The 27,807-nt window shown below is 42.4% G+C and overlaps 1 protein-coding gene across 3 annotated transcripts in view; it reads left to right on the top strand.

Moving 5' to 3' along the window:
• SAP30BP (SAP30 binding protein) overlaps window positions 1–27,807 on the top strand; it is a 31,307-nt gene that overhangs the window by 1,615 nt on the left and 1,885 nt on the right. The window contains exons 3-10 of one of the 3 annotated variants that reach the window (XM_086762259.1): window positions 1,834–1,881; window positions 15,026–15,068; window positions 22,096–22,184; window positions 24,659–24,750; window positions 25,210–25,270; window positions 25,776–25,827; window positions 26,225–26,283; window positions 27,517–27,601. In XM_086762259.1, the coding sequence (XP_086618385.1) occupies window positions 1,834–1,881; window positions 15,026–15,068; window positions 22,096–22,184; window positions 24,659–24,750; window positions 25,210–25,270; window positions 25,776–25,827; window positions 26,225–26,283; window positions 27,517–27,601 (529 nt within the window). The remainder of the gene's footprint in view (window positions 1–1,833; window positions 1,882–15,025; window positions 15,069–22,095; window positions 22,185–24,658; window positions 24,751–25,209; window positions 25,271–25,775; window positions 25,828–26,224; window positions 26,284–27,516; window positions 27,602–27,807) is intronic. The other 2 variants (XM_086762260.1, XM_086762261.1) reach the window with 2 other exon arrangements.

Genomic DNA, 27,807 nt, shown 5'->3' with positions numbered 1-27,807 from the left:
CATCTGGGAATTACAACTGGCTGTCAAATAGTGGCAGTTGATCGGGTCATTCTAGTGTCAGCCAGTAGGTCTTGTGTATATTTGCAGTTACTGTACAGACGTGAGCAGGTTACCCAGGGTGCCTTCCCTCCAGTCTTGTTGCAGGAGAGCAATGCTTGGGTTTTGCATTAAATATTATTTGATCAGAATCAAGAGGTACCTTGATCTTGCTTGTGCTCGTAGCTTATATTGGTAATGAGCTGATTTTAGAAAGCAGTGTGAGTTGGACTCAGGTTGTCCTGGACTTTTGTCTAAACAGCTCTCTGTTTATATTTTCTACTTTAACAGTGACTGAAAAGCTTCTGTCTTTTCAAAGGCAGTTCTGGGTAATGCTTCACTGTTTGTTGATGTTGTTTCAGAGATGTCCCCTGCTACGTTAGGAGGTTTGGGGAGCTATTTCAGTTACCTGTCTGTAACATGAATGATGCAACCCGTTGTGGCTTTGTTGAAAATGACTTTATAATATAGGTGGGACTGTGGAGGGACAGGAATCTCGTTTTTGATCGACACCAAGGTACTTGGTACTATGGTTCTTTTCTAGTTACAAACTTGCTGTTGTTAAACTTTGACAGTTAAGACTGAATTATTGGCATCTGTGCATGGTTCGGAAAGGTAAGCTGGAGAGTAGCTGAAGTCAAGGAGTTTGATGTCTCACTTCTGTGGGGTATGCATGTTAATTCAGGCAACTGAAACCTGCTGACATTATTTTGTGGTCCTTCTCTAGCTTGCCTTGCCAGAACTTGCCTGTGTGCTAGTGCTCTGAGGTGGGCGTTTCATTGTAAACTCTTCCTTTCAGTTGCATGTAATCACCTCACTTTTTTCCTCTTTCTTTTTGAAGCTGAAACAAAAAGTTCTTGTTTTGGGGCCAAAATTGAAATTTTTAGCAAAGTTTCAAGGAAAGGCTATTCTACTGAGTTGTGTGAGCATGAAAAACACTTTCTGCTCCTCAAACTTGTTTTGAATGCAGAGTATATCTTTACGTCTAGGAACACGAGTAACTCTAGGATCCTGGTGAAGTAGCTCATAGAGCAGTAAACGGTACGCTTACCTACCAGTTGGGACCAAAGCTGGAGCTTACTTCTCACAGAGTGTAGAATTTTACATGAGGCTGAGTTCAATATTTTAAACAGGGCAGAAATTTGCTCAGTTCTTTGGTTTATTTCCAGGTAGAAATAAAAACTGAATGGAGTCTAACTATACCAGTGAAATTTGTCAGTGGTTCCCTTCTGTGCAAGTTCAGGTCATCTGCAAACAAGGTTACGAAAGCACTACACAAATAAGATGCAGCATCAGCTGGCATCACCGAATCTTTGGAACTTGGTGCTAGGCCAGACCGTCACCAAGCCTGCATGCCTGGTTGGGTGGCAGGCCAGCTGTGCATCCTCTGTGTGTTGCTGATGTATGCTTGGGCGTATAACAGGTCTTGCAAATGCTGCGTTTCCTGTGAGTACTGCTAAACGGAGGCAAATGCAAAAAGCCCCCCTGCCAACTGGAAGAGACAGAATTATAAAATGGCAAATGCTTTCTTCCCAGTTGTGTTGCTTCTTATTGTCTAGTTCTGAGCATTCAGGAGCTGCATGAGTTTTGTGGGGGACATCTGCAAAAAACAAACAAGCGCTTCTTTCCCCGACTGTAGGACATGTTTTCTGGTCATGAGTGGGTGGGGCAAAACTGCTGTCCGTGGAAAGGGTCTTGGACTACTGCTGGGCTGCTGAATGCAAGCCCTTTGCTGTAAGTGCAATTACTTGCCCACCCTGCTCTTTAAGCTTAATCCTGTAAATTCTTGTCTTGTAGGAAGATGACGATTCAGAGACTGAAAAACCTGAGGCTGGTGACCTGAAGGTATTTGGAAGTGTGGTATGCTGGTGGGGGGGAAGTTCAGTACAAAAGGAATAAATCTTAACAGCATGGCTTGGTGTTTGTTTATGACCTTCTGTAGCTAGTTTCATACTTTCCTTTTTGTAGCCATAACAAGGTTTTTGTTTTGCTGGGGTTTTTTTTTGTTTGTTTGGGGGTTTTTTTTGTTTTTTTTTTTGTTTTTTTTGGTTTTTTTTTTTTTAACTTCAGTTCTGGCTTCTGCCAAGGGTAGTTAACCAGTTAGGCTACAGCCTGTCACAATGAAGACTAGTATTCATGAACTTAGTCATCTTGTGCATTAGATTTTCTGACAGCCTCTCACCTATGTTGCAGTGATCTGGGAGATGTAGTATTCAGTACAGAATTCTCTTATGACCAGTATTAGTTGGAATACTTTCTTTGTTTAGAACAACTTAATGAATAAATGATCTTATGCTCCCAGAGGTCATGAAGTGTGTCAAAATCAACTCAGTTGTCTCCAACTCTCTTTCTGTCCTTCTGAATGAATCTGTTTTGTAAAGGTTGTATTAAAAATTTTAAAAAGTGAAGTAAGATCCCCAGATGATAGCTATCATCATAAATAGTTGAAGTAATCTTTTATTTTGGGATTACATCTTATTGCTGCAGAATAGGTGTTTAACAGTACACAGGAACATATATCAGGCTAAAAGCTGGAAGACAGACAAAAGACCAGATCTATTTGAAACTTTATAGAGAATTGTGCTCAAATTTCTATGCTAATTCAATCCCCCATGCAAGTGAATTACAATTGTGAGGGCCTTTACTTTATCTAGTAGCTTCCTCAAGGATGCAGACAGTCTCTAATCTCTGCAGTGGAAACCTCTCAGAGGACTGTGCTGCAAACTGAAATTCTGTAGAGCATTTGAATTAGCATCGGACGAGACAAAGGCAAATGAATGTGTTTATTCTGCTTAAGTGAATTTTATAGCAGCACCTTCTTCCAGCATCCACAATACTTTTATGGGTTTATAGTGATACTCAGTTGAAAATTCTTGGCAGCTGTACTGCAGCCGAGTTCTCTTGCATCAGTGTGTGAAATATCATTAATGCCTTTGGCATACAGTAGGAGGCACTTGGAAGTGGAATTTATTGTCTCCTTTCCTTGTTGCAAGAAAGATAAATTACCTTTTTTTTTCTTTTTTTTTTTTTTTGAAGAGAGGAAAAGGTAATCTCTCACTCTTACCCTTTTTCTACTTTACATTTTTCCCATTGTGGATGGTGAGCACGGTAGCAAGATGTTTCTGTAAAAACTGCTAGATTCAAATGTGAAAGAAGAATAGATGGATTTTCCTTAAAAGAAATTTGGTGTACATCACCACAACCTCTGTAGTAGGGCCCTGTTGCAATTGTATGTGTTTCTGTCTCCTCTAGAAGGGCTCTAGTACCTCAGGGCAGTGAAGAAAAGATCTGGCAAAGAGAGAAAGAACAAAATCAGACTGTAGTAGCTGTTACCTGAATGATGATGCATTACAGAAAACTCACCACTGAATTGTGTGGCTACTGCTTTAATGTATTGCTGACGTTTCATGTTGGCTTGTTTAAAAAGCCTCTTGATTTCAGTGAGTTCTATGTGCCACTGTCCAAGTACATTTTGCTCTCTGAAGAGGAGCTACATGTGGCCATGGAGCTGCGTTTCAGCTTCAGTGAGGAAGCAAGCAACACTGAATTGTTGCTTTGAACACTAAAAGCATTTGGTATCATGGCTACGCTCTGCAGTAGGCACTCTGCAAGAATTGAAATGTAAATTAAAGTAAAACTTAAAAAAGGAGAGGGGAAAAAAAAAAGTAAAATGTAATTCCTGACATCCTAGCATGGCATGAAAGGTGAGGATTTGAGAAGATCAGCAGGGAAGCAAATCTGAACTTTAGCAATTTCAGCCTTCAATGTCGTCCTTTAATAGATATCCTCATACATAAGTAAAAAAGGCAATAGCCTCCTCTGGGCTTTTAGGTTTGTTTTGTTTTTTTTTTTTTTTTAAATTCTAGCTAAACAGCCAGCTCGCACTTGAGGGAGAGGTAGAAGCACACTTGTGCTATGCAGCATACTGCAAGGCAGCCCAGTGCTGTGCTGGTAACAGAGAAGGCATGTTGCTGTGCGGCATTCTGTGAGGCACTGATGGAGTTGCACTAGCCATGCTGTTAAGAAATTTGCTCGGGATGGGAGGAGATGGAACATCACTGTAAAAGTAGTTTTACTTGGAGCAGTTGCAAATGTTTCCTGTCTCCCTTTTCCAGCAAGTGGCAGTGTTCTCCTCGTTCTTCCATATTGCTTTGAGCTTGCAATATCTATGACAACTAGTGAGTAGGAGTTGTAGTTACTGTAAATCCAAAGTGCAGTAAAAAGTGAGACACTTGATTATAACTTGTTATTGCTTTTGGCTAGCTTTATTTTATTTGTCCCAGCTGAGTGCTGTAGTTCTTTCTCTATCAGTTTCATTGTAAGATATCACAGACCTGGAAACATGTTTAAATAGCTGTCACGGGCCTATTATGTATGGCTAAGGCTTTTCCAGGGTCTGAGTTTGACTGTACACAGAAAGTAAATCCTTTGAAATGCATGAATGAGATAAAACCATTGCAATTAATCAGTTAATTATAGTCTTTTTCAAGCCCTGAATATACACTCAGCATTTTTTTCTGGTGTTTTAACTCTTTGTACATAGAGTGAATTAACTACTTTGAGGTGGTATCTTGAATAATTGACCAGGATACTTGAGCCAGGTTGTGTGGAGGAGTTCCCTTGTTGTTGGTGCAGATGATGGAGCCATGGGTACAAAACGAAGGACATTGTGGAAACGGGTCTGAAATTTGGTGTTCTGCTGGCAGTGTTGGTTTGGAATGATGAGGGTTAATGGGCTGTGCAGCGAGTGCAAGCTGCTTGGGCTCTTGCCCGAGGGTGGCTATGGTTACAGCCTTGATGCTGTAACAAGATACAAGCCTTCAGAGCTCACTAAATGGACCAGCCCTGCAGGAAGAAGGAAAATGAACCTTAAAGGAAATATTGACCTTGTGCTCCAAGTCTCACCTGAGGGGTTCTGTACTTCATATTGTAGGGCCAGATGAGTAACAGGTTGAAAGTGTTGATCAAGGACTGAGCCCAGCCCTGCAGCTTGGCTCACTGGAGTTTTCACAGGAGGAAATCATTAACTCTTGAGCCTTGATTGCGGTATCAGGAATAGCCAGTGCAAGAAAGCTGATAAATATTGCCACTCCCTTGGCAAGTGAGTGCCTGACACATGGTAACAGTTTTTCCAAGGAGGTGGCTACTTCGATGTTTTCCTTTTCTGGTTTTTGTTTTAAGGGTCCCCTCTGCATCCTTGTGGTATTGTATGGAGAGGCAGCCAAACCAGGATCTAGCAGAAGGGTGTCAAATTTTCAGGGGAATACTATGTTTCTAAGCATGTCTAAGTACCACCTCTTGATAATCATAAACTCTTTATTATGTTTAGCTTTTATTGATCCAGCATACCTGTAAAGTAATGTTACTGTGTTATGATGCATAGGTGTGTACTAATACTTAGATAAAGTCTTTTGATTGCAGACTTTTTTATCTTGCCTGTCCATTAACCTATTTGTTTAAATACCAAAATTATCTTGATTTAAAGTAAAAGCGGCAAGTCCTAAGAACCAGTAAACGGGTGTGTGTGCAGTAATGTAATCCCTGTAATTAACTCTTATTTTGATAAGGCATATTAATTTTTCTGAATTCAAGATACATTCATCAATCCAGATTCTCAAAAGATGCCTGAACTTACCCAGCAACTTTCACCTGAAATAACTTTTTTTTTTTCTCTGAAGAAGGGGAAAAAGTGTGTTTGGGAAAAGCTGTATCACTAAAGCACTGCTGTTCCATTTATGTATTCCACAGCAAGCTGTATAAAAGGAGCTGTCATTCATAAGCTTTAGAAAATGATTTGTATCTTTTACTTTGGTGGTGGCAAATTTTGAAGATTGCTTAGGAAATACCAGCCCTTGATGCTTTCAGTTGCTGAGAGGTAGTCTTAAAAATTCTACTTAGAATATGTTAAAGGTCATGTAACTGAAGAACATGTATTAAAACTGGTGTTCCACTCAAAACCAGTGCGCTCTGCGATGGCTGAAGTGGCTGGGTATTAGTCGTCTTGTGGTGGCTGAATCTGGTGGGATAGAACTGGTTTGTAAGTTGTATTGTAGAAAGGCACTCCCAATGTCTCATCAGAAACAAAAAAAAATTTGTTATGTTCTTTGCCACCCCTTGGCTTTTGGATGCTCTCTGATAGGCAGAACTGGCAAAAGAGCAGCAGTATTCTTAAAATGGCCTTGTGTTATGCGTGACTGTGCTCTGTACCTCTTTCTAAACACTTTCAAAGTGTGAACTATGTAGTTTCCAGAGCTAGGGTTAAGGTTAAATCTCCAGGGGTTTGTTTCCTGCTCGTTCCTTTGCCTGTGAGCACAGCCTGAAGGTGCCAGTGACAAGCACTGCGGTCTCAGATTCATCTTTTTCTGTATTCTAGCTTCCTTTTAATATAGCTGTGCAAAATGTTCTTTGTGCTTCCAGCTGTACATATTTTTCCCTTGCTCTAGGTTTGCCAGGCTGCTTCCCAGTGCTCTGTCTAGGGAGCCGGAGAGTCTGGCAGTTTAGCAGGCAGCATTACATGTGGAGAGCCTTCACGGGGAAGCAGAGTTAAGTCAGCTGCTTCTGCTCTCCTCACAATTACAGTGAGTGCTCCGACACTTTTTAAACTAGCTGATGACCTTAGTTATTCCTGGAAAATATCAGTGGCGATTAAACAGTTTTGCATGAAGGAAACAAAACAGCGTTCAGCGCCTCTGATTATTTTGCCCCTTGCCCCACATAATTCTGTGTCTCCAGCATTGTCTGCCTGAGAGGGAGATGCATCACGGCATTGTTGGTCTCTGAAGCTGCCTTACCTACTTAAGAGCTGGATTGAAGCCAGGAGCTCTAGAGCTGTTTGGAAGATGAGACATGTCCACAGACATACTTATTCCTTCCTCCCCGCCAGGCATACATGCTGTGGCAGGCTCTTCACTCCCTGCAGTACTAAATACCACAGATTATTGACACAGGTGTGGCTTGCCTTACTCTAAAGGAAGAGCCAGGCTTTTTTTATTTGTCTTCACACTTGAAGAAAAGTTCTTTCTGGAGCTGCTTCCCCTTGCATATTTCACCTGATAAAGGTCTAAGTTCTTCAAGTCCAGTTCTGTTGTTGCAATTATTTCTGTCTTCTGTACAGAAACAGGCTGTTCTGAATTTGCATGTCGGTGCCTGCCAGAGTGAGAGTCTGAACAGTCAGCACAGATGGAGGATTGCCTCAAATACCAACAAATATCTGGAAATAGCTTCTTCCAGCTTCCCCATTCTGGGTACAGAAGGATCAAAATCTGCGAATCCATGGGATCCGTTCATGGAGGAGGGCATATCCCAGTGAGGGTACTTGCTTTTTACACTTCACCTCTACTCCAAACCACAAAGAAGAATTTTTAGTACTATGTACTTGGGAAGAAAGCTTGTGCAAGAAGTTAATTTTGTCAGCTCTCCTGAGCCTTGCCTTTGCTGCTGTGAGGCTTAAGATTACTTCCAGCCCAGTTTCACCTTCTGCTTGATTCTGCACTGCAACAATCTGTTTTTAAAAAAAAAAAAAAAAAAAAAATCATCAGAGTAGCTTCAGACCTCAGGCCCTGTCATGTGGTGCTGATACTTCACCTCTGAATTCCTGTTTCACTGTAGGAAGCAGAAGTGACTTGAAAGCGGAATTCATGGGCTCTGCACAGCAAGGCACATCTCTGCAGACCGTAGTGGCTTCAGGTGGAGACTGCAAGGGCCTGTGCTACTGGCTACGCTCTGTGTGGCAGCTGTTTGGTGTGCTCCCGTGGGCTGTGCAGTCTGCCGTGCAGGCTGTTCTGCAAATCTACACCTCTGCATCCTGGTCGGTCTCTGTGCTATGGAGAGGCCATACCCCATGGTCTTGCAAAGCACAGGGTGATCTACAAATGTTAAACTTGGAGGGTCCCTAATCAGAGGCAAAGAAGGAAAGAAAGGAGGTAGCCAATGGAAGCAGGTAGCTTTCTGACCAGGGTGCTGTCATAAGGCAGATGTTATTAACTGTAACTCTGTGTGGAAAGTGAGAGTTCTGGCACACACTTCCTTAACTGGAAATTACTTCTAACAAATAATCTTTATCAAATATTGAGATAGCATATGTCAGGTGAACCAACTCAGGTTTCAAATAAGCCATTTAAAGGCTTTTATGCTCTGAATGCTTCCCTTCTACAGCATTTTCTCACTGAAATGTTTTGCCAGATCTTGGTTGGGTTTTTTTGCTATTTTTTCAGTTAAACTGAAATGAAATCAAGGTGGCTTTTTAGATTTCATTTAGGTTGAAAAGTAAAAGGCGCTGTCAGCTACACATGTTCTTTGTTTTGATGAGATGCTTAAGGAATGTCTCAGGAGTTGGCTCTTTCCTGACTTATTCTTCCCTTTTTGTCCGTGACAATAGTATATCAAAACAGGTAGGTTTGTACAGGCTGTACATAAGTGTCACTAAAGGTTGGGTGTATCTTTTTTTTCCTAAAGGTGGCTTATTAGCTTAGTTTATTATTATAGTTTTACAGATGGCTTATTAGCTTATAGCTGCTGTATTTCTCTCAGTATTTAGATCTTAGTCCCTACAGGTTTTTTAGTTGAATTTCTTATCCTATAGTGGGCACTCTGCCTGGAGCCATGTATCAGAGCTGGCAAACAGGATATGGCTGTAGGAAATGGGCTTGTTTCAAGCTTTCTCTTGGGATTCTCCTCTCATAATACAAGAAAAAAGGAGGGTAGGAAGAATAAAAGTGGTGTACTACTGTTCACTTGCTTTTTGTTCCCCAGTCTCTGACATGCACTCTGTTTGCTGCCCTCAGCCTGGTAGCATGCCAGCATCAGGTAGATCTGGTGATCAAGAAATGAAATAGTTCTTGTCATGCACTTTTAATATTAAATGAGAAGCTTCTGGTGTTCTCTTCCCGTAAGCATGCCTGATGTTTGTAGAAAAGCACTAACATAATCGTTAGCATGTTCCTTTAAAAAAAAGAAGACAAATAGCAAAAAGAAAAAAAAAAAGGGCAGGGGGAAGAGTATGTGATCCAGGGTTTGGAGAGGTGTTTTTCTTGCTGCCTGCATATAGACTTTTCACCCACTTGCTCTGGAAGGCCATCCTCACTATCAGCTTAGGTAACACTTCTAATAATTTATGCTAAGTTACAGAGATTTTTTTCCATCATACTCAGCCAAATGAGGCTGTTGATATGTTAGGACTAAAGGAAATAGTCTGAATTATAGAGAGGAGGAAAAATTTAAAAAACTTCCTGCTGGCGCTTGCTCAGCTGAGAAAAATCCACCGTAACAACTATTGCATCCATAGGTCCACTAGCTGCTAGTGGAAGGGCTGCACTGAAAAATTATCTGCGTTAATTTCTTCAGACTAACCCACTAGCATGCCAGCAGCAGTGTGACTGGTCTATACATTGTGTGGCTGTCAGTTTAAATTGGTGTTAAATTTCTTCTTGTGCAAGCAGTCAGTTGAAATAGTTGGGGGAGGGAAGAAATTCTGCAATGCAAAAGCAGTGGGTCTAAAAAAAAGAGCAAATGTTGTTGAGGGGTACTATGGAAGTTTCCTACCTGGTTTTTTAATACTAACTGTAAGTCAGTGGACAAATGAAGCTGCAGGGCTAAGTTGGCTGCAAGTCTGGGAACGCAATTGAGTGATGGGAAATCTAGCATCAACTTTTCTTTTTTACAGTTTGCATCTTATTTAAAGCAATCAGTTTCTGATTTTGTTTCTTTTCTGCCTCTCTGTTCAACCATTTCTCCTTGTAGTTTGAAGTGCATCTGCACTAATATACACGACTGCTTCTATGAGAAATTGATGGTTGAATTTATACCTTTCGGCAACAGTTAAAGCCAACAGTTATGTCTGATGTGAGCTTTGTACTGGATTTCTAGATCTTGTTTCAGGAAGGATTTAGTGAGCATTGTTGTAAGTCAACCCATTCTTTCCATTAAATAAAGCCGTCTGGGCAAGCCTTTCCAAACTTGAATTCATCAGTCTCAGATTCATATTGTTTTTGCTTCCTTCCTTTAATTTCTGTTCCACACTGCGAGGATTGTGTTTGGTTGTTTTTATTTTCCATGGAATCTGAGCAGAGACTGTTTTTTATGTAACTGAATGGAAAGCCTCTGACTGAAAAGACAGTCCATATTTCACCTCAGCAAGGTGCAATCTTAAGCCAAAATGCAACGCTTTCCTTACGCATGTGTACACCCACCCCACCCCTCCCCCCAGCAGCTCGCTTTTCTTCTTTAACTGATTATGGTACATGAAAACTGAACCATCAAGCTGGGTTCGTATCAGTCAGGCTCTTGCAGGCAGCATTGTCTTGCCCAGGGCTTAAAGGAAGCATTTGTCTTGAGGAAGTAAAGAAAATGGAAAACCTTTTCTGAACACACACATGAATAGTAATAGAATAACTGTTTTCTGCTGTCAGTGAGCTGATGTGCAGAATTGCTCTTAGAAGCACAGAAATTGTGACTTACGTTAGTGGTCTAGTTAGATGTTAAAAAGTTGAGGTGTTTTTCTTGTTTTTTTTAATACTTTCTCGTTGCCCATAAGCAGTTTGTGCTCTTCAGAGGCTGCTCTTTGTTAGTCTCTGGATCGGGGAAACGATGTCTCCTGCTCCGCTTGCTGTCTTCCAGCCCTCTTCCACCTTGGCTCAGAACCACCACAGCATCCCTTGATTCCTTTCAGTGGGTCTGCCATCTGGCTTTAGGCTCTTAAACAGTTGATCTTGTGAGATCTAGGCTGCAAAGTAGATAGCAGACAGAAAAACAACTTGCTGAGTGTATGAGAGGAGTGAAGTACAGTACTGCTTTTTTTTTTTTTTTTTTTAAACTCAATCTAGCCATTTTTAGAGGCCATTATGAAATACTAGATGGGATAAAATGACTAGAGAAAAACAATGAACACAGGACACTTCCCCCCCCCCCGCCCAAGTTTTGTATTTCCATGATGGTAGAGGGAATTTTCAGCGTAACTGATGTGTCCAGGCTGATTTTGCGCAAGTAATGAGAGGCTGGCTGCAAAAGTATGTTCAGAGGTGCTCCCATACCACCTTTCAGAGATTGGGCTTGTGAAAACTGGCCAGTATTGGAAGGTGCCACTAGTGAAGTCTTAACCTTGTTATCTTTCAGTGATCAGGGTCCAAATGGAAATGAACCCATTAAATGATGCCTGCAGCTCTGGGGTACTCTGAAAGCTCTAATAGCTTTCATGTATTTACTGTGATAGAGAGATTCGACTTACAATCCTCTCTGCTTGGAACCACTCACCTGCTTGATTTAGTGCTCTTCCTGTGTGATACTGTTACACAGCATGGTGAGTATTGATGATGATGTAATCTACAAAAAGATCACCTTTCCCTGGATGGATTTAGGTAACTTCCCCACTTAAAATTCAGTTACCTGCCAAATTTTCCATTTTTAAAAGCCTTGGAGTTCTTTAGAAATCTCTTATCCATGTGTAAATACTTCTTCCCTTTCACAACCAAAAGGTATCAACTGTGCCGTATTTATTGTAGGTTGTTTCTCCACTGGGTGATTCTCCGTTTCATTCAAATGTATATTAGATTAGATCTGCAGAATTTTTCTTAAATGCTGTCTTTTCTGATCAGTTTGTTGTATTCAGCGTGTGTCCCAGACCCTAAGGGAGTGTAGGACAGTTCCTGTTGGGTGATGATGCCACTGGATGTTTGTAAGACTGTTCTTAAATGTTGCATCTGCCAAACTGTACAGCTTGGTCAAGTTGTTGATACTTGCCTTGCCATAGTGTTAAACAGTAAACTGAGCAAATACGAACAAGCACTGTAGGAGGAGTTGGTCATCCCTTTGTTTTCTGAAGGCATTTAAGGGGCTTGAAAGTAGTCTGACTTAATGAAAAGCTGTGTTGATGTCTTTGACTTGTTAATGATGAAGCAGTGGGTGTAGGTACGCAGTAATTAATCAGTAAGCAAAATTCATATCCTCTGGGCAGTGAGGTGTGGCTATAATATGTTAGTGTACTTGTTTTCTTTTGCTTGGTCTAGTTCTGGGGTTTCTGATGTCTTGGCTGTGGCCTGAGGATGTGGAGACTAGACTTGCTAGAGCAGCTGTGGTGAAACGGGTGTGGGCCATCAGGCCAGGGAAATACGCAGTGGCAGCCTGGCTTTATTTAGCCTATTGTAAGTGGGGCAGGCTTGTGCTGTATCTCTGGGATTAAAGGGTAGAAATTAAAGAATGGACATCCTTCTGGTGAAAGCAAACTTACTGATGATTCTGGAAATTCATAAAACATACTATTTAACATATCTAACATTTTAGAGATATTTGCCTAATGTGAGGTACATAACAGGAGAGGTTTTGGCTATCAGATTATCTCTCAGAATGTTAGTTCATCTTTCCTGAGAATTGTATGCTTATGCTTGGTGCTGGCTCCAGACAGGTACAGGAAACTTGAAAATGGGCTTCTGAAAACTTCAGAAATACAGAAAATACCTGTGCAGCCCTGTTAACTGGGCAGCCTCCTGGAGGGCGTTTAGCACGGGTCTAAAGCACCTGACTGTGACGGTGACACTGAGTTGCTTAAGTGCCTGCTTGGCAATATTGGTCATTTGGAGGATTTTTTTTTTTTTTCTCTTGCCTTTTTTGTTCTTGGATGGTGAGAGGACAAGTGAGCAGAAGAAAGTGGAAGGGATAATGGAATAATAAATACAGTACTGGATAAGAGGAAGGGTTAAGAGGTGCTCAGGGACATAGCCTGTCTCGCTTTAAAACATCCAAAAGACAAGAGGGCAGGATGTAATTCAGTCAAGGCTGCAACAAAAGTAGTTCCCTCCTTTCACCTCAGCAAACATTTGCTTGTTGTCTCAAACCAAGGTGAGAAATACTTGTAATTACACATCTAGCGAGTTCTCCCCCTCAAGGGAATAGAGCAGCCTTCCACCATACTGCAGCCGTCTGAAGCCTGGACATACGCATCCCTTGTATCTGTAGCTCTATGAACTTCTCCAGCCTGTGTGCAGCATTTGCATGTAACCTGCATTTATCCTCGCAACCTGTTAGTTACCGCAGAATTGCCCCCTTTCTCTGGTGGCGCCAGCCTAACGTCGAGTCACTGTGGCTGAGGTGCCCCGCATTCACGCCGGGTCTGCCTGTGGAGAGCACAGCTTGGATCCTCTGGATTCTCATCCAGTGCTCTCACCAAAGGGAGCTCTTTCTCTTGGCATAAGTCTTCTGCTTTGAAACGTCATGCTTTTGTTTTATTTTTTTTCTGCTTGTGCTGTTCTTTCTGAAGACCCCAGGAGAAGAGGTGTTAACGCACTACACCAAGTGTGTTAACTTCGAGCTGTTCGACTACAGCCCGTCTCACAAAGGGGCCCAGAGCCTTGCCAGCTGGCCAGCAAGAAGATACATGTTCCTTCGTGTACTTCTTTCTCTCTTTTTTTTTTTTTCTCCTCTAAAATAGCTTTAGCCTTGTATTTTTGTGATCCCAGCGTACTTATGGAGAAACAGTGCTTGGTTGTTGTTGGATTCCCCGCCCCCCCCCCCCCCCGCCTTCCACAAAGGGCTATAAAGAATGCCCAGTAGCCATTACAAAGAATTTGTTTTTCTGCTTCCAGAGGGCTTTTCCTTCTCTGGAAATTAGTGGATTTTCACAGTGAATTTGGCACAGCCTATTCCCACATCTGGCTTGCTGACCTTGCTGCTTTCTCCTTACCTTACGCATCTTTCACCTGATGGGAAATGGAGTAAAGGAGGGGGTTTAGAGAGCGGTTACTAAGCACCAAGGAGGCAGCATTATGTCTGTGTTAGGTTGAATGAATAGCTTCAGTGTTTGGAGGCACTGAGGAATTTTGGATGCACAGTCCAGTGAGTCACAAAAGGTCTTTGGGAGGGAGGCGGGGGGAGAGGGCAATGTTGGGATACAGCTGATACTGTTTCAGAAACTTTATTTGTGGTGAACTTGATATCACTTGTGGTTCTCCTAGGGTCTCTCAGACACACAAAAATATTTCAGCGTTAGTCTCAATATGGTGAAAGCATATTTAAGAGTGTCTTATCCTACACAACACCTCCTGCTTAGCAGACTCTAAGCTGCTCCCACAGCTGAAGCTGCCTTAATTTATATTAGTGTAACTAAGGAGGGGTTAGCTGTGTTGAGAAGATCTCCAAACAGAGCATTACAAGTTGCACTTGCATTTCTGGTAGAGCAGATTGGCTATATCACTCCTGGGAAACAGCAGCCAAGGGAGAATTGATAGTAGGAGTGTTCTTCCAAAATGGGAACACGAGATCTATATCACCACCACGCACCTTGGCTTTTTGGTTTGTAGAGGGTTTATCAGCCAAAGCCCTGAAGGACACAATTACAGAAATGAATTCTGGCACCACACACAACTGGCAAACGTTGGCAGCCCGGGACCCTGCGGAGCCCTGGGTGTCTAAGGAGAGGCCGTTTGGATGGTGCTCTGAAGTTGCTGTGCTCTGCCACTGGCTCTGGGACCATTTCACTTGTTTTCACCTTACTCTGGGGAATGCGTCCTGCTGACTCTGCTTAGAGGACTGCAGGTTGCACAGGCCTGTGGTAGGCATTCCCAGGGCTAAAGAGTTTTTTTTGTGGGCTGGATCCAGCTTGTATTTAGCTAGCTATGCTCTAAAACATTGACTCTTGGCTGGTGCCAAGGGCCAGTCGCCAAAAATGAAGAATCTATGGTTTGATTTGTTTTAGGAAAGACTTCAAGTACAGCACTTTTTGCAGAAGTCAAAAGGAGCTAAGTATCCAAGACTCATAGAAACAAAATCTGAATTCTTTCATTAAATTTAGACTCTAGCTTTGAAAAGCAACAGAGCATTCTGTTAGGCTTTGGCTTTCCATGGTACAAACATTGCTGTGTTATCTGGTAACTTGCATTTCATTCCTTATTTTTATTCTTTTGTCTCAGAAGTAATGTGTAAATTTCTAAAGAAATGGACATTACAGCTTTTTAGAGTGGAAGCATACCTTGGCTAAAATCTGTTTCTTCCCCCTTCCTCCCAGGAATTCTCAGAACTGGAGAAAAGAGATCCTCAGGAGCTAGTTGGTAAGTTCACTCAAAAGTATTTATTCACATGTTTTTTTTCAAACTAGACCTTCTAGGCTCCCCCTTTTGTAAAAAGTATCTTCACTCTGTCCTGATGATGATGTAGCTTGAATTATTGCCTGCAATGTTTTATCTCGGTGGAATATTTTCAGTTAAGTGTTCTTTTGGGAGAAAGGTACTATGCCTAAAACCATGAAAATATTTCATGTATTACATGTCTAAGATGTATATATGAAGGGCAGTGTTGGTGTTTTTCAAGATGAGCTTAAAAACAATAAAGCAGTAGCTTTGTCCAAGTACCTCTGTGAGAGCCAGTGTAACCAGGAATGATGACAGATATTTTGTTCTGTGGCTTCAAAAACTTCCCTAAAATATCCTCACTTAAATGTAATCCACATAGCGATTTATAGCAGCTGTGTTGGTACAGTGTACCATGTATTGTAATGGTTAATAAGACTTACTCGATTTTTGTGGCATCTCACTTATTCATTGCACCATTACTCGATGGTGCTCAACATGAGCTAACAACGTGCGCTTGCAGCCCAGAAGGCCAACCACATCCTGGGCTGCATCCAAAGCAGTGTGGCCAACAGGTCGAGGGAGGGGATTCTGCCCCTCTGCTCTTGTGAGACCCCACCTGCAGCGCTGCGTCCAGCTCTGGAGCCCCAGATATCAGAAGGACGTGGACCTGTTGGAGAGGGTCCAGAGGAGGCCGTGAAGATGATCAGAGGGCTGGAGCACCTCTGCTGTGGGGCCAGGCTGAGAGAGCTGGGGCTGTTCAGCCTGGAGAAGAGGAGGCTTTGGGGAGACCTTAGAGCAGCCTTCCAGTACCTACAGGAAAGATGGGGAGAAACTCTTCAGCAGGGCCTGGTGTGAGAGGACAAGGTGTCATGGTCTTAAAATAGAAGGTAGATTCAGATCAGACATTAGGAAAAAAAATTTTACACTGGGGCTGTTGGAACACTGTCCCAGGTTGCCCAGAGAGGTGGTGGGTGCCCCATCCCTGGAAACATTCCAGGCCAGGTTGGCCGGGGCTCTGAGCAACCTGATCTGGTTGGAGATGGCCCTGCTCTGTGCAGGGGGGGTTGGACTGGATGACCTTTGAAGGTCCCTTCCAACCCTAATGATTCAATTCTATTAATTATCTGTCAAATCAGCTTGTCAAGGCTCAAGCGTGATATTTCATCCATAAAGTGTAATAAACATAAAATAAGACAGCAAATACTAGGGTACTAAGCTGTGACTCCTACAAAAGCCATCACTCTGAAGTTTTGGACTTAAGTCCTTTTCAATTGGCCTGCCCAGACTTTGCACACCAAGCCAACTGTTATATTGAATGTTCAGTCTTTATTGGGCAGAACTGCTTTATACCAATCTCATCATAAATGCAACAGAGGTCTTTCTCCAAACTACTGATCTGCCCTAAAATGCACACTAGAAACATGGAGGAGACAACAGCATTTAGGGTAAAAAGTAAAGAAGAATATCTGAAAGTCAACTGCCCTTCTACTCTCTGCTTTACATATGGATGAAACTCTGCACTTGCATTGGAAGTCCTTTCTTAGTTAAGGTATAAAGCTCAGGTTACAATTTTTAGTCTCTTTTTTTTTTCCCCCAGTGGCAGCCCCATCCACAGGAGATCAGAAGATTCAATCTCATTTGTCTCATGATAGCCCAGACTTGCATGCAGGCTTAAAAGCTGCACAGAGGGCACTTACTGCAGTGTCACACACTTAGGAGTGGACAGTGGTGGTGAATCAGAGACCTGGATTCAGGTTTGCAGTATGTTTTTAATATCCTTTCCCAATAGTAGCGCGCACAGAGCAATGTGTAGGCTAGCTTTGTGCAGAACTGGGTTATTAGAAGTCAGCATACTTGCTATGCTGGATTCTGTACGTCTTTTGCTTTAGACCATATCTTATCTCATTTAAAGCAAACTGTTGCAAGAGCCTTATGGTTGATGTAACATGAGAACCACTCCCTTCCTGGAAACTTGGACTTTTAGAGTTAGAATTCTTGAATGGAAAAAGGTGCAGGATTTTCTGACACAAAGCAAGTAACTTCTCCAATCTGGACTTCTAAAGTTTTGTCTAATATCAGTATGCAGAAGTCGAAGTCTTCCTTAGACAGTTTTCTGCAGCTGCTTTTTGCATTAAAAGCTTGTGAGCCTGCCCTTCTCAGAAGATAACCTTATGTTGTTCAGCGTCACCTTTATCCAAGTCCGTGGTTATGTAGTTGCCTAAGTACAGCATAAATGGAGGCTCCTGCCGAAAGTAAAGTTTCTGTTTTACCTCCCCCAGATGCGTGCTAATGTCTGTGTGCCATGAGCTGGTCTGGGAGTTGGAGCCAGCTGAGATCCACCTTCACTGCTCTTACTGCTCTTTTTTTTTTTTTCTTTCCTTTTTTGAGAGGCTTCCAGCTGGATCCATTCCCTCATCTGCTTAGTGCAAGCTAGGTGGGCCCTAGAGTTCACACAAAGAAAACAGCAGGGATGAGCAGCTGGGAGGGACATGGTCTTGACCTATGCTGAAGTAGTGATCACACAATCAAAGCCTGAAAGAATGGGAGGGGAGGTTTCCAGAAGTAACTGCCCTGTGGTTGAGGAGGAAGTATATGTGAAACTTACTTTGATAGATTTCTGCATCAGTGTTATCATTTGGGTTTTTTGGTACCACTCTAAGAGTACCTGGTGCTGGCAGACATTGCATTTGCTGTTTCCTGCAGTCTTGCAAAACAATACTTTTCAGGATGCACTTTTTTGCCCTGAAGTTCTTTGCAGCATGGTTGTTTACCTTTTGGACTATAAGAAATGTTCTCTCCAGCCCTTAGGATATCTGAGCACAAAGTCAGTGTTCATAAGAGCAGAAAATATGGCTGAGTTGCAGGTCTCTTTCTGCATTTCTCAGCCCACAGAGCAGAAAGAGAATTAGTGTCCTTCCATGGATGGGTGACTCACTGGCATGTTGTTGCCTCCAGTTCTTCCCTGATTTGGCTGTTCTGGTGCCAGGAAATCAGAAACCCACACACCCTGGTTTATGCCGAGCAGACTTGATTAGTGCCAAAGAATGCAGTTTTAGAGACCAGGCACCACCGGTTTGCGTGTCTCCAGTGGAAAGCCATGTCCCTCTGATTAACCTTTCCAGGTCTTTGCTTGTTTTTTTTTTTTGCATAGTGTGACCTTTATAGACAAACTGGCACCTGATGCTGCATGTAATCCCTTGTGGCTGCTTAAGACACAGCATACAAGTGAACCTTGAAAGAGGCAGGAGTTCGTAATCCTACCTAGGGAGCAATGCTATTCACTGGGAGCGCTGAGGCAAGATGCTTTACCAGACCTCAGATGATCTATGCTCCGGTTTGTCCAGATGCAGACAGCTCTCTATTGTTATGTTCTCTATTCTTTTGTTTTTCTCTACAGTAGGAAAATACCCCTACCTATCTGTAGGAAACAAAGCTCCCATGCACACCACCCCCCCCCCCCCCCCCCCCCCCCCCCGTCCGCATCTCCAGCGTGGCCTTTGGACCGTAAGCAGTCGTTTCATTCTGGAAGGAACACTGTGGCAGTTTCTCTCGTGCTACACGGTGTATCTTTGTTCCGTTGGATATGTTGGTCAAATAACCTATTTGTCTTAAACTGAAGCAGATTAAATGTAGATTTCCAGTTAATTATCTGGCTCACCAAGATCTGGCAAGCAAATATCCTCCATTGACTGAGATGCTGAATCTTTGCTAGGTATACCCTAGTAGTAGGCTGTGCTTTGGCCTGCTACGCAGAGCCCAGGAGCAGCTGAGCATTGCCTTGCCGCAGTGCATGCACTGGCTGCACAAAAAGCTACAAGCACCCATTGCTTGTGCTGATGAAATTTTTAACTTTTAGGTCAGCCTGTGGAAGGAGAATGTATGGACTAAGCACTGGTGGCTGTGTCCTTCAGCAGCAGGATGTTCTGAGCGGCAGATCTGGCAGTGCGTTGGCTCCTACTTTCTTGAACCCTTGTCTGAGTCACGGGATCTGCTTTATGGCCTTAGTTCTTTACCTGGACTGTGAATCTGATTAACGGAAGATATTTACTTACTGTGAGCCAGAATCTGGGTGTGCCCATAGTGATTAATTGTGCCAACAGCCAACTTCCTGAGGTCCCCACATGGAGATCCTCTGGGCTGTGCGCCAGCAAATTGCTGGCCCAGTTAGAGACTGCAGCCAGTGTCACTACCTGTGACTCATGTAAAAGTAAAACTTTGATCTTAGCAGAAATAACAGGATGCACAAAGCAGTTGGATGTATCCTGTGAGGACACACCTTGTTGGTAGCTGTCCATCTGCATGTGTTGCTGTATAGGCAGCGGAAAGCTGTGCTTGGGCCTTTGAAAACACAGTGTCTTTGATACAGGAGCCTGTGGCCATGTAGGCAAGTTCCAGGATTATTTTGAACGATAATCCCAGCTGCCTTTTCCTCTAGGGAAAGAGCTGGTGGGAAGAGGCCATGGAATTTGCCGTGCTGCTGTCTGTCTGGGGAGGAAGTGTGAGGATTGCTCAAGGGCAAAGATTATTTGCACTTCCTTACTGTAAATAAGCCTGAAGGGGTTAAACTCATCATTTTCTTCCTAGTGATGTGGCACCTAAGTCTGGCTGTGATGTGATGAAATTAATGAGTAATGGTGAATGTCTGTGCTCAGTTTGTGAGGTGGAAAGGGGGGGCGCACACGTACTCTTGCTGCTGCCTCAGGCTTTAGCTGCATACTGCTGTGGCAGCATTGCAGTAGACAAAGATATCTTAGTTCCAGTTCCTCATAGGCTGTGAAGAAATGCCTTCCCCCATTCATATGATGTCGATAAATAATCGTTTTCACATGGCTCAAATGAGAGAGCAAATGAGCACCCAAACCTGAAAAGTCATGGGTCAAAATACATGTCTTGTTGGGAGCTCTTGTTCCTCCTCCAGTGTTATTTCTGTTTTAAAGGAACTTTGAATTGATTGCTGAACATACTGTTACAATTTTGTGACTTCTTTGATGGCTAGACAGAATTCTTGTCCAGGGTTCCTAAGCTGATATAAGCACACAGTTCCCCTTCCCATAAGCATTTTGTTTCTCTGTGGCTCTTCTGTCATCTGCAGAGATAAAGAGCCTATGGGATGTCTAGCTTGGACCTGGGCGTGATTTTTTTTTTTTTGTCCTTTCTTTTCCTTATGAAGTCTGGATTTGGTGGCCTTTTTTCTTTTTTAATATTTCTGCTGATGCTGTGAATCTCTTAAGACATTAATCAGCTTTCACCTTTTCCGGAAAGCATAGTGTGCTGTCTGTTATGAAAACTATTTGCTACTGTCTCTCTGGGTTCCTGAAACTCTAATTAAACTGGAGGCTTCCCCATCCCACCAGTGGCTGTAACCTATAACGAACGACTGCCTTGTTGTCAAGGAGCTCCAGTTTGCCTGCCTTTCTGTAGCAGCTTTGGCAAGCCTGCCTTCCTCCGTAGAGGCACCCTCTTAGTAAATGCCAGAGGACACTTTTTTTGTTCATTACTAGCAACTGCTAAAGAATTTAACCCTCAGCAACATCTTGATCAAATAGAATGAGGGATCGCCTGCCAGCTTTCCATCTCCAAAGGATGTTGTCCTTAGTGCTTTCCATTTTTTACAAAAGAACTAGAAACTGTAGTAGCACTGAACATGTGTAGTGTTGGTTATCAGTAACCTCAGCGATGCGGTGCTCTGTGCTAGAAGGCAGGAGAGCACGCTGTGTTCAAACACCGGTGTCTGTGCTTTGGGCCCTTCTGGGCTTTAGTCAGAGCTGAACTGGTGTGTGCTGGAACTGCAGTTCAGGCAGCTTTTACTGAGGAAGATATAATTGAGGAGCCGTAAATGTGAATGGCTTGCTTGATATGACTTCTGTGCTAGTGTCAGGTCTCTTTTATCCACCACAGACTGACTGTAGGATGTGTTCCCTGTCCAATTCATGATTGAATTCAGTCCCAGCTGCTTAGATGTGGCACAGATCTCTGCTCTGAGACTTGACTAGAAGACTGCCTGGGTTTCCCATAACTGAATGGGAAAGTAGCAAGCAGTAGTGGGGGAAACATGGCAGTTTCTTTTGCTGATAACTCTGTAAACTAATCTTTACAGGGTGATCAGGCACTCTAATAGGAGATCCCAATACAAACAGCTATAGTAGTATCACAACCGGTACTGGTCTGTACTTAGTCCTGCAGAACAAGTTGTTCTTTCTAGCAATAGTCTGACTTGGTAAGCAAAGATCAAAGTGCCTGTTAAGGAAACCTTAACTTAAGGATGAAATGTAATTTCATGTGGTTAACTCCAGACAGCCTTGGGGAGGGTTGTTCCCTTTATGAACCATTTTGGTGCATGTAGGTAGGTCTCGAAATAAATAACATGCAAAGTGTTTACCTCCCCAAAAATGGTGATGAGCCAGGCTGCTTTAGATAGATCTCGTGATCCTCCACAAACAGTCTCATTCTCTCTGAGAGTATCCTGGCAGGAGTTTTGTCAGAGACTCCAGGTTATCTGAGCTGTTCAGAGCAGGACTTTAAAGTGCGTATGGAAGACCTGGAGCAGTGGAGGGCTCGGTATGTGGTACACGGTGTAGGAGTTTAGAGATACATTCAATGAACCAACCTTTGTTTCTCTGCAGATCCTTTGCCTTTGAGGATCTCATCAACAACTGCAGCTGCAGTGGGGAGTATACCTTTGCTTTTCACATTTCCATCCTGGCATGAAGAGACCCTTAAAAAAAAAAAAAAAAAGCTTTGTGACACAGAGCCACGGTATATGGGAGAAGTCAGTGAAGCAGGCATCACATCCCTCTGCCAGTGCTCTAACCTTTAGCTTATTTCCTTCTTGCTCAGCACTTTGGAGACACCATGAGCACTGACTGACAGCATTCCCCTGTTACTTTACACATTGTTTCTCAGTGCTAGAGAAGCACTAGCAAGGAGATAGAATGAGTTTAGTGACTTGCATGGCTTATATTCTCTTCGATATTGCCAGAACTCATGCCCGGTTTGCTGTCTACAGCTTCTTTTTCAGAAAGAGTGCGGAACATGTCTCCAGATGAGATCAAAATCCCTCCTGAGCCTGCTGGCAGATGTTCTAACCACTTGCAGGTTGGTATAAGTCCATTTCCACATTTTTAAGGCTTTCATTTCAGTAGAGAGGGAGATATTTGGCAATTCTGCTCAGTATTTTTGCACAAGTCAAAAATTGAGGATTAAAGCTAGATTTTTCCTGCATCGAGTTTATGAATGCACTGTGTTAATGCTTTTAGCTTTGCAGGAACTCTAGTTTAGGAATCTCAAAGTTGCTTAAAGCTGTTTTCTGGTCCCTGTGGGTCACTTGTGCTTTAAAATGGTTCTTGATCCCACCACTGACACAGAAGCAACCTTTACAGTGAAGGCTGCTATTCTCTTACCTCAGCAAATTGCTCTGTAGGAAAGAACAAATAATTGTGTTTTTTTTTTTTTCTACACGGGCCAGAGAATCCCCTAACTGGAATAGTTGAGGCAACATTGACTAGATTCCTTTTCCACCTACGTATCTCTAGATGATAAACATTTAGAGGGAATGCTAGTAACTTAAAGGCAGCAAAAGAAAACAAACGCATGTCTTCTGATGCACGCCCCAAAAATTGCAGTAACCAGCTTTGCAATAACCTTATATTCTGTTCTCGTCCTGATGGAGGGCAAATGAAAGAGCAGAGGCTGCTGTTTCCTACCATTCATTTTAGTTTTAACTGCTATTATCTGCCCAGTAGAAATACAAGTAAAGAATAACTTCTGGAATGCTCTATAAAGTAAGTTACTGATGTGCAATGGTGATTAAGAATGACTCACTGCCCAGATCGTGCTTTCTTCTTCTCTTCACAGTGTACCTGGGTGCACCCATTACTCGTCTTGTGCTGTAGGAGGATCTTACTGTTCTAACATCGATGAGTTAGAGTGTGTGAGATCTCAGGAATGCACAGAGCTTGAGAGGGCAGACAGAATACAGCAGATTTTCTTCCCCTTTGACAGCAGTTTACTATGTTAAATCAAAGGAGAACTTGTTTTTTGTTAGCAAGTCAAACCACATCTTAGAGCACTTTTGAGCCAGGAGATGAGATGTTCATTAGAGATTCACAATGTTCTAGGCTTTTCACTGTTGATTTGCTCTTTCCTCTTGTCAGGTTCTTCCTCTTTTAAACTGTATCTTGAACTCTGCCAAAGGGAGTGAGTGTTTCTTATTATGAAGTTGATTGAGTAGTTTCCCATCTGTGGACTTTGTGAACCATATTGCCACCTCCATGGGGAAGGGACAAAATGGGACACCTATTCGATCATTTCCATTCTCCTGCTTTGCAGTTTTTCTTCAAACCTCATGGTGTGTACATTGGATGTGAAAATTGTGTAATTTCTTCTTACTAATTGTGTGCAGATCTGATGAAAAATTATCTTACAAAGGTTTTTAAAAAGTTGATGAAATAGGAGTTTCATATCAGCTCTTAACAGTCCTCTTTTATTCAGGCATCAGCAAACTCTGATACAATAGTCTGTTCTGGATTAGAGTTGATTGTCCATGCGGAAGAAGACATGAAGTGACTTATCCAGAAACAACAAAGGAAAGTTGACTCAGTTCTCCCATCCTGAAAGACTGAAGGCTTAGCCTTACTTTATATGCTGCTTGTACATGAGAAATTTGTGTCAAAAAGAAAAGAGGAAGAAAATTCCTGAGAATTCTCTTAGTAGTACCACTGAAGTATATTTTCCATCTGAAAGTTTCTGCTTTTGCTATCCCTTGAGCATCACCAGAGTAAAGATGCTTTTAAGATCTTTTACTGCCTTGCTGGGGAAGAAAAAAAAAATCCATGTTTTTTTTTTTTAATATTTCAGACTTTTTGGAGAGTAGAGTGCTTGATGCTTTCAACCTGAGTCGCTTCAGTTGCCTTTTGCAGGGGCTGGTGGCTTCACTAACATATCTGTGGAGTTGATAACTATGTGAGTGATCTGAAAAGAGAAGCCAATTCCTTCACACTGCCACTTGTGCCCAAGCAGGGATTTACAAGTGCATTGTTCCTGATGCACTGGCAGTACCTGCTGGTCACATTGGTTTTAGTTCTCCAGCAGAGCTTGGCTCTGCTCACCTGTTACCCAGGAATGGCCATGAACCTTGGCTTCTGGACAGTGTAGCCCACAGCTGTTTTTCAGGTGCACGACTGAGTCTGGAGGTGGATGTGATGCTCACTATACATTGTGGGAGAACCTTTGTGGATTTCACATGTCCCTCCTGGAGCTGGCTTCTACCTCTCTGCAGTCACAGCTATAAAGGGAATCCACAGACGGAGAGGAAGAAGTGTGCACTACTGCCTGAAATGCAAGTCTTTAATTGCTGAAGCCTTCAGAAAGACAATCCAGACAATTGATGAAGATACTTTCAGACCTTAAGGGAGAGAGTGTCTGTACTAATCAGCCTGCCTCACCTTAGGGGAGAGGTGGAATCCTTGCTCCATGCAAGGACATCACTGGTTCAGTTGGCTTGATTCCACATGTCAGCTGGTGCGCTCCTCGTTTTCGTACTGGCTCACTCTGTAATCTTTCTCCCTTAGGATAAAATTCAAAAGCTGTATGAGAGGAAAATAAAAGAGGGCATGGATATGAACTACATTATTCAGAGGAAAAAGGAGTTCCGCAACCCCAGGTGAGCCACCATCTTTTCCTGTGTGACCAAAGCACCACACAGCAAATTCCAAGAATTTTCTCTTTGTTGGAGTTGTAGCAGAAACAGAATCCTCAGCAACAAGTACAGGCTTACAAAAATGAGAGAGACATAAATTGATTGTAACTGAAACAGTAAAACTCTTGTGTTCTGTGAGGCAACAACTAGAGTTGGTGTGTTGGTTAGATTTTAAATGTACAGGCTTTGGATGAAGTGTTTTAGAAGTGTCTGTTCTGGGAGCTGTGAGATTGGTTTGGGGGGAAATGGGAAATAATGTGCTAAATGGCATGCCACATTCATCACAGCAGGCAGCTTCCCAGGTTCTGATTTTACTCTTGCAGTGTGAAGAGGTGACAGGCTCTTTCTACTAACGAATCCGAAATGCTTCCATTTACTTCTAGCTCACTGACTCTGTTCTGAACTCTTGTCTCTCCTTTGCAGCATCTATGAGAAGCTGATCCAGTTTTGTTCCATTGATGAACTCGGTACAAATTATCCAAAGGTGAGGTGCAATACTTCTGACTGGGAAGAGAGGAGGTAAAAGATAATACAGGCATGTAAGGTCTAGCTTCAGGCTTTCTTGAGCTTGCCTTTTTAGTGGCCCTTTAAGGGAACTTTAGTCTGATCCTCTGCATTGAAGTGAACATTTTTATGTGGTACTTGAGCAACAGAGTACAGTGCCTCCAACTTTGCTATAATGATTCTGAACAAAAAATGCTGAAGTGTGTAGACATTCATGAAACTCTTGAGGGGGACAGAAGCTGAGCAATGGAAAAGCGCACGTCTTTTCCCAGCATCCTTTTGGCTTCAGAGCTGCTTCTTCATTCACAATAGAAGGTGGTCCTGTAAAAGTCTGATGTGATCTTTGTGTCGCTGGGATACAAGAAGAAATCAGTAATGAATCATCAGTGAACAGAAATATATAAAACATTTTTGAAGTGGGTTTTGTGTGTATGTGGAAATAGCCCTAATCTAACTTTTTTTTTTTTTTTTTTCCCCTTCTTTAGGACATGTTTGATCCTCATGGCTGGTCAGAGGATTCATATTATGAGGCTCTAGGTAATTCCAGGAAGTCTTTTTTTTCTCCTAACTTAGCTCTTTGTGTTTTGTAGCTAATTAACTGCACTAGAGTCTTCACTTCCTTTATAAATGAGAAGTCTTCACATGCTGCTCTGTTACTACTTCATTCTGGTTGGATGTGTCTGAATGTTATTGATGCTTCATCAGTCTGGAAAGCCTTTTCATTTAAACTGCCTCTTCGGTGTTTTAATCTCTTAAATCATTAATTCAGTGCAGTAATGCTTTGATTAAAAAGCAGTAGGTGGTTTCATGGCAGTTTGATTTTCTATACATAATTTGAAGTTTTTGATTGTTTATGATAGGAAGTGTGTGAGTGAGGTAGAATTAAGGATTTTTACTGTTCCTAGTGCTTCCTGTAACTTCTGATCTTTCTCAGCTAAAGCCCAGAAGATTGAAATGGACAAACTGGAGAAGGCCAAGAAGGAACGCACAAAGGTAGCTATTCAAAACCAAAAGAGACTGAGATGCAGGGTGTTGTGGTTGGTTTTTTTGTGGGTTTTTTTTTGTTGCTGTTTGTTTCCCAGCTAGATTTCATTTTGTTGTTTTGCTGTTTCTTATGAACTGTGCTCTGTGCTATTACTGTTAGTTTTTCCCTGGTTCTGACCTTTCTTCTTGTGTGTCTTTTTCTAAGCAGCACCGATCAAGTTGCTTGCCCTTCCTTATAAGTCCATTTCTCTACGTTATTTATTCTGCTGGATTTCCTTCTGTTTTGTCAGTGTTCTTAAACCCAAGCTCTTAAAATGGTATTCAGTAAGCCAGATACAGGCAAGATAATGCATAAAGAACAGCTTTTTTTTCTTAACCTATGACATTTTGTCTGGTGGCATAGCCTAGTTATAGCTTGATTTCCTCACCATATCTCATTGTGAGACAATATCTGCTTTCTGTTCTCTTTAATATTGCTGCCTTGCATCTAATTTCCAGAAATGTTGGGCCTATTTTAACTTTACCTAGGAGTGTGTTGGCTTCTCACAAAAAGTGCATTCTTCTGTACCCCCAAAAAGAACACAGGCAGGCTTTGGAAGATTTTATTCTTGTCCTTCAGTGGTGTTGCCTTTAAGCTAGTGGCTGGCATTAAAAAAACTGTCTAGCATTAGAGATTGCTATCTAACCTTGCAGAAGGCTCCTTCCATACTCAGTATGTGAAGGTTTGGTGGTTGTTTTTTTTTTTTTTTCTTGCAGTGCATGCTGTGTCTTGCTACTCGTTTTGGTTTTTTTGCACAGTAACCCAGGTGTTTGATTACGTCCTTGCCCATATCTGCAGTTTTGAAAATATGAGACTGCATGCCGTTGTAGCTGTTGTTGCTAGGTTTCCTGCTATGATGCAGTTGCAGTAAATTGTACAGGTAGGGACTTGTCTTGCATTTTTTTTAAAGGAAAAGGCTCTTTCTGAGCTATATCAAATTCTTATGCTTATACCAGTTAACAAACACATTTTTATTGTGTCTGACGTAGGAGCTGGTTTGAGGAATACTTAATGATCGCGACCTCAGTACCCTTTGGCCTGAGGTCTGCATCTTCCTTCCTGCTCGGAGGCCTATGTTTTATATGACATTAAAGCTGTTCTTTAAAAACATAGAGAGGCAATGTGGGTTAAAAAAAGACTATGTATATTAGCACTTCATTTTTGTCTTCTCACCTTTCTCCTATATGTCTCTCCCCTCCTAGATTGAATTTGTGACGGGCACTAAAAAGGGTACAACAACAAGTGCTGCCTCTACGACAACCACAACAGCCAGTACCACTGTGGGAGGTAAAGAACAATTGTGATTGTACCTGTTAAGCTGCAGTAATGCTGGGATTAGTGCTTCCTGGAAACCCTGAAGGCTCCTTATTGATTTTGTATATAGTGCAAGAAAGCATTCCTTCCGGGAGCTGATGGACTAGCTTTCCTCTAGTCCCTGTTTCCCATGGCTCTCCTTCGAGACTGAAAGCTTAGGGACAGGCAGCATAGTGAAG

This window comes from Chlamydotis macqueenii, chromosome 18 (genome assembly GCF_036417535.1).
Source record: "Chlamydotis macqueenii isolate bChlMac1 chromosome 18, bChlMac1.mat, whole genome shotgun sequence".
Classification (NCBI taxonomy): Eukaryota; Metazoa; Chordata; class Aves; order Otidiformes; family Otididae; genus Chlamydotis; species Chlamydotis macqueenii.
This window is presented reverse-complemented; position numbering and strand designations above follow the sequence as displayed.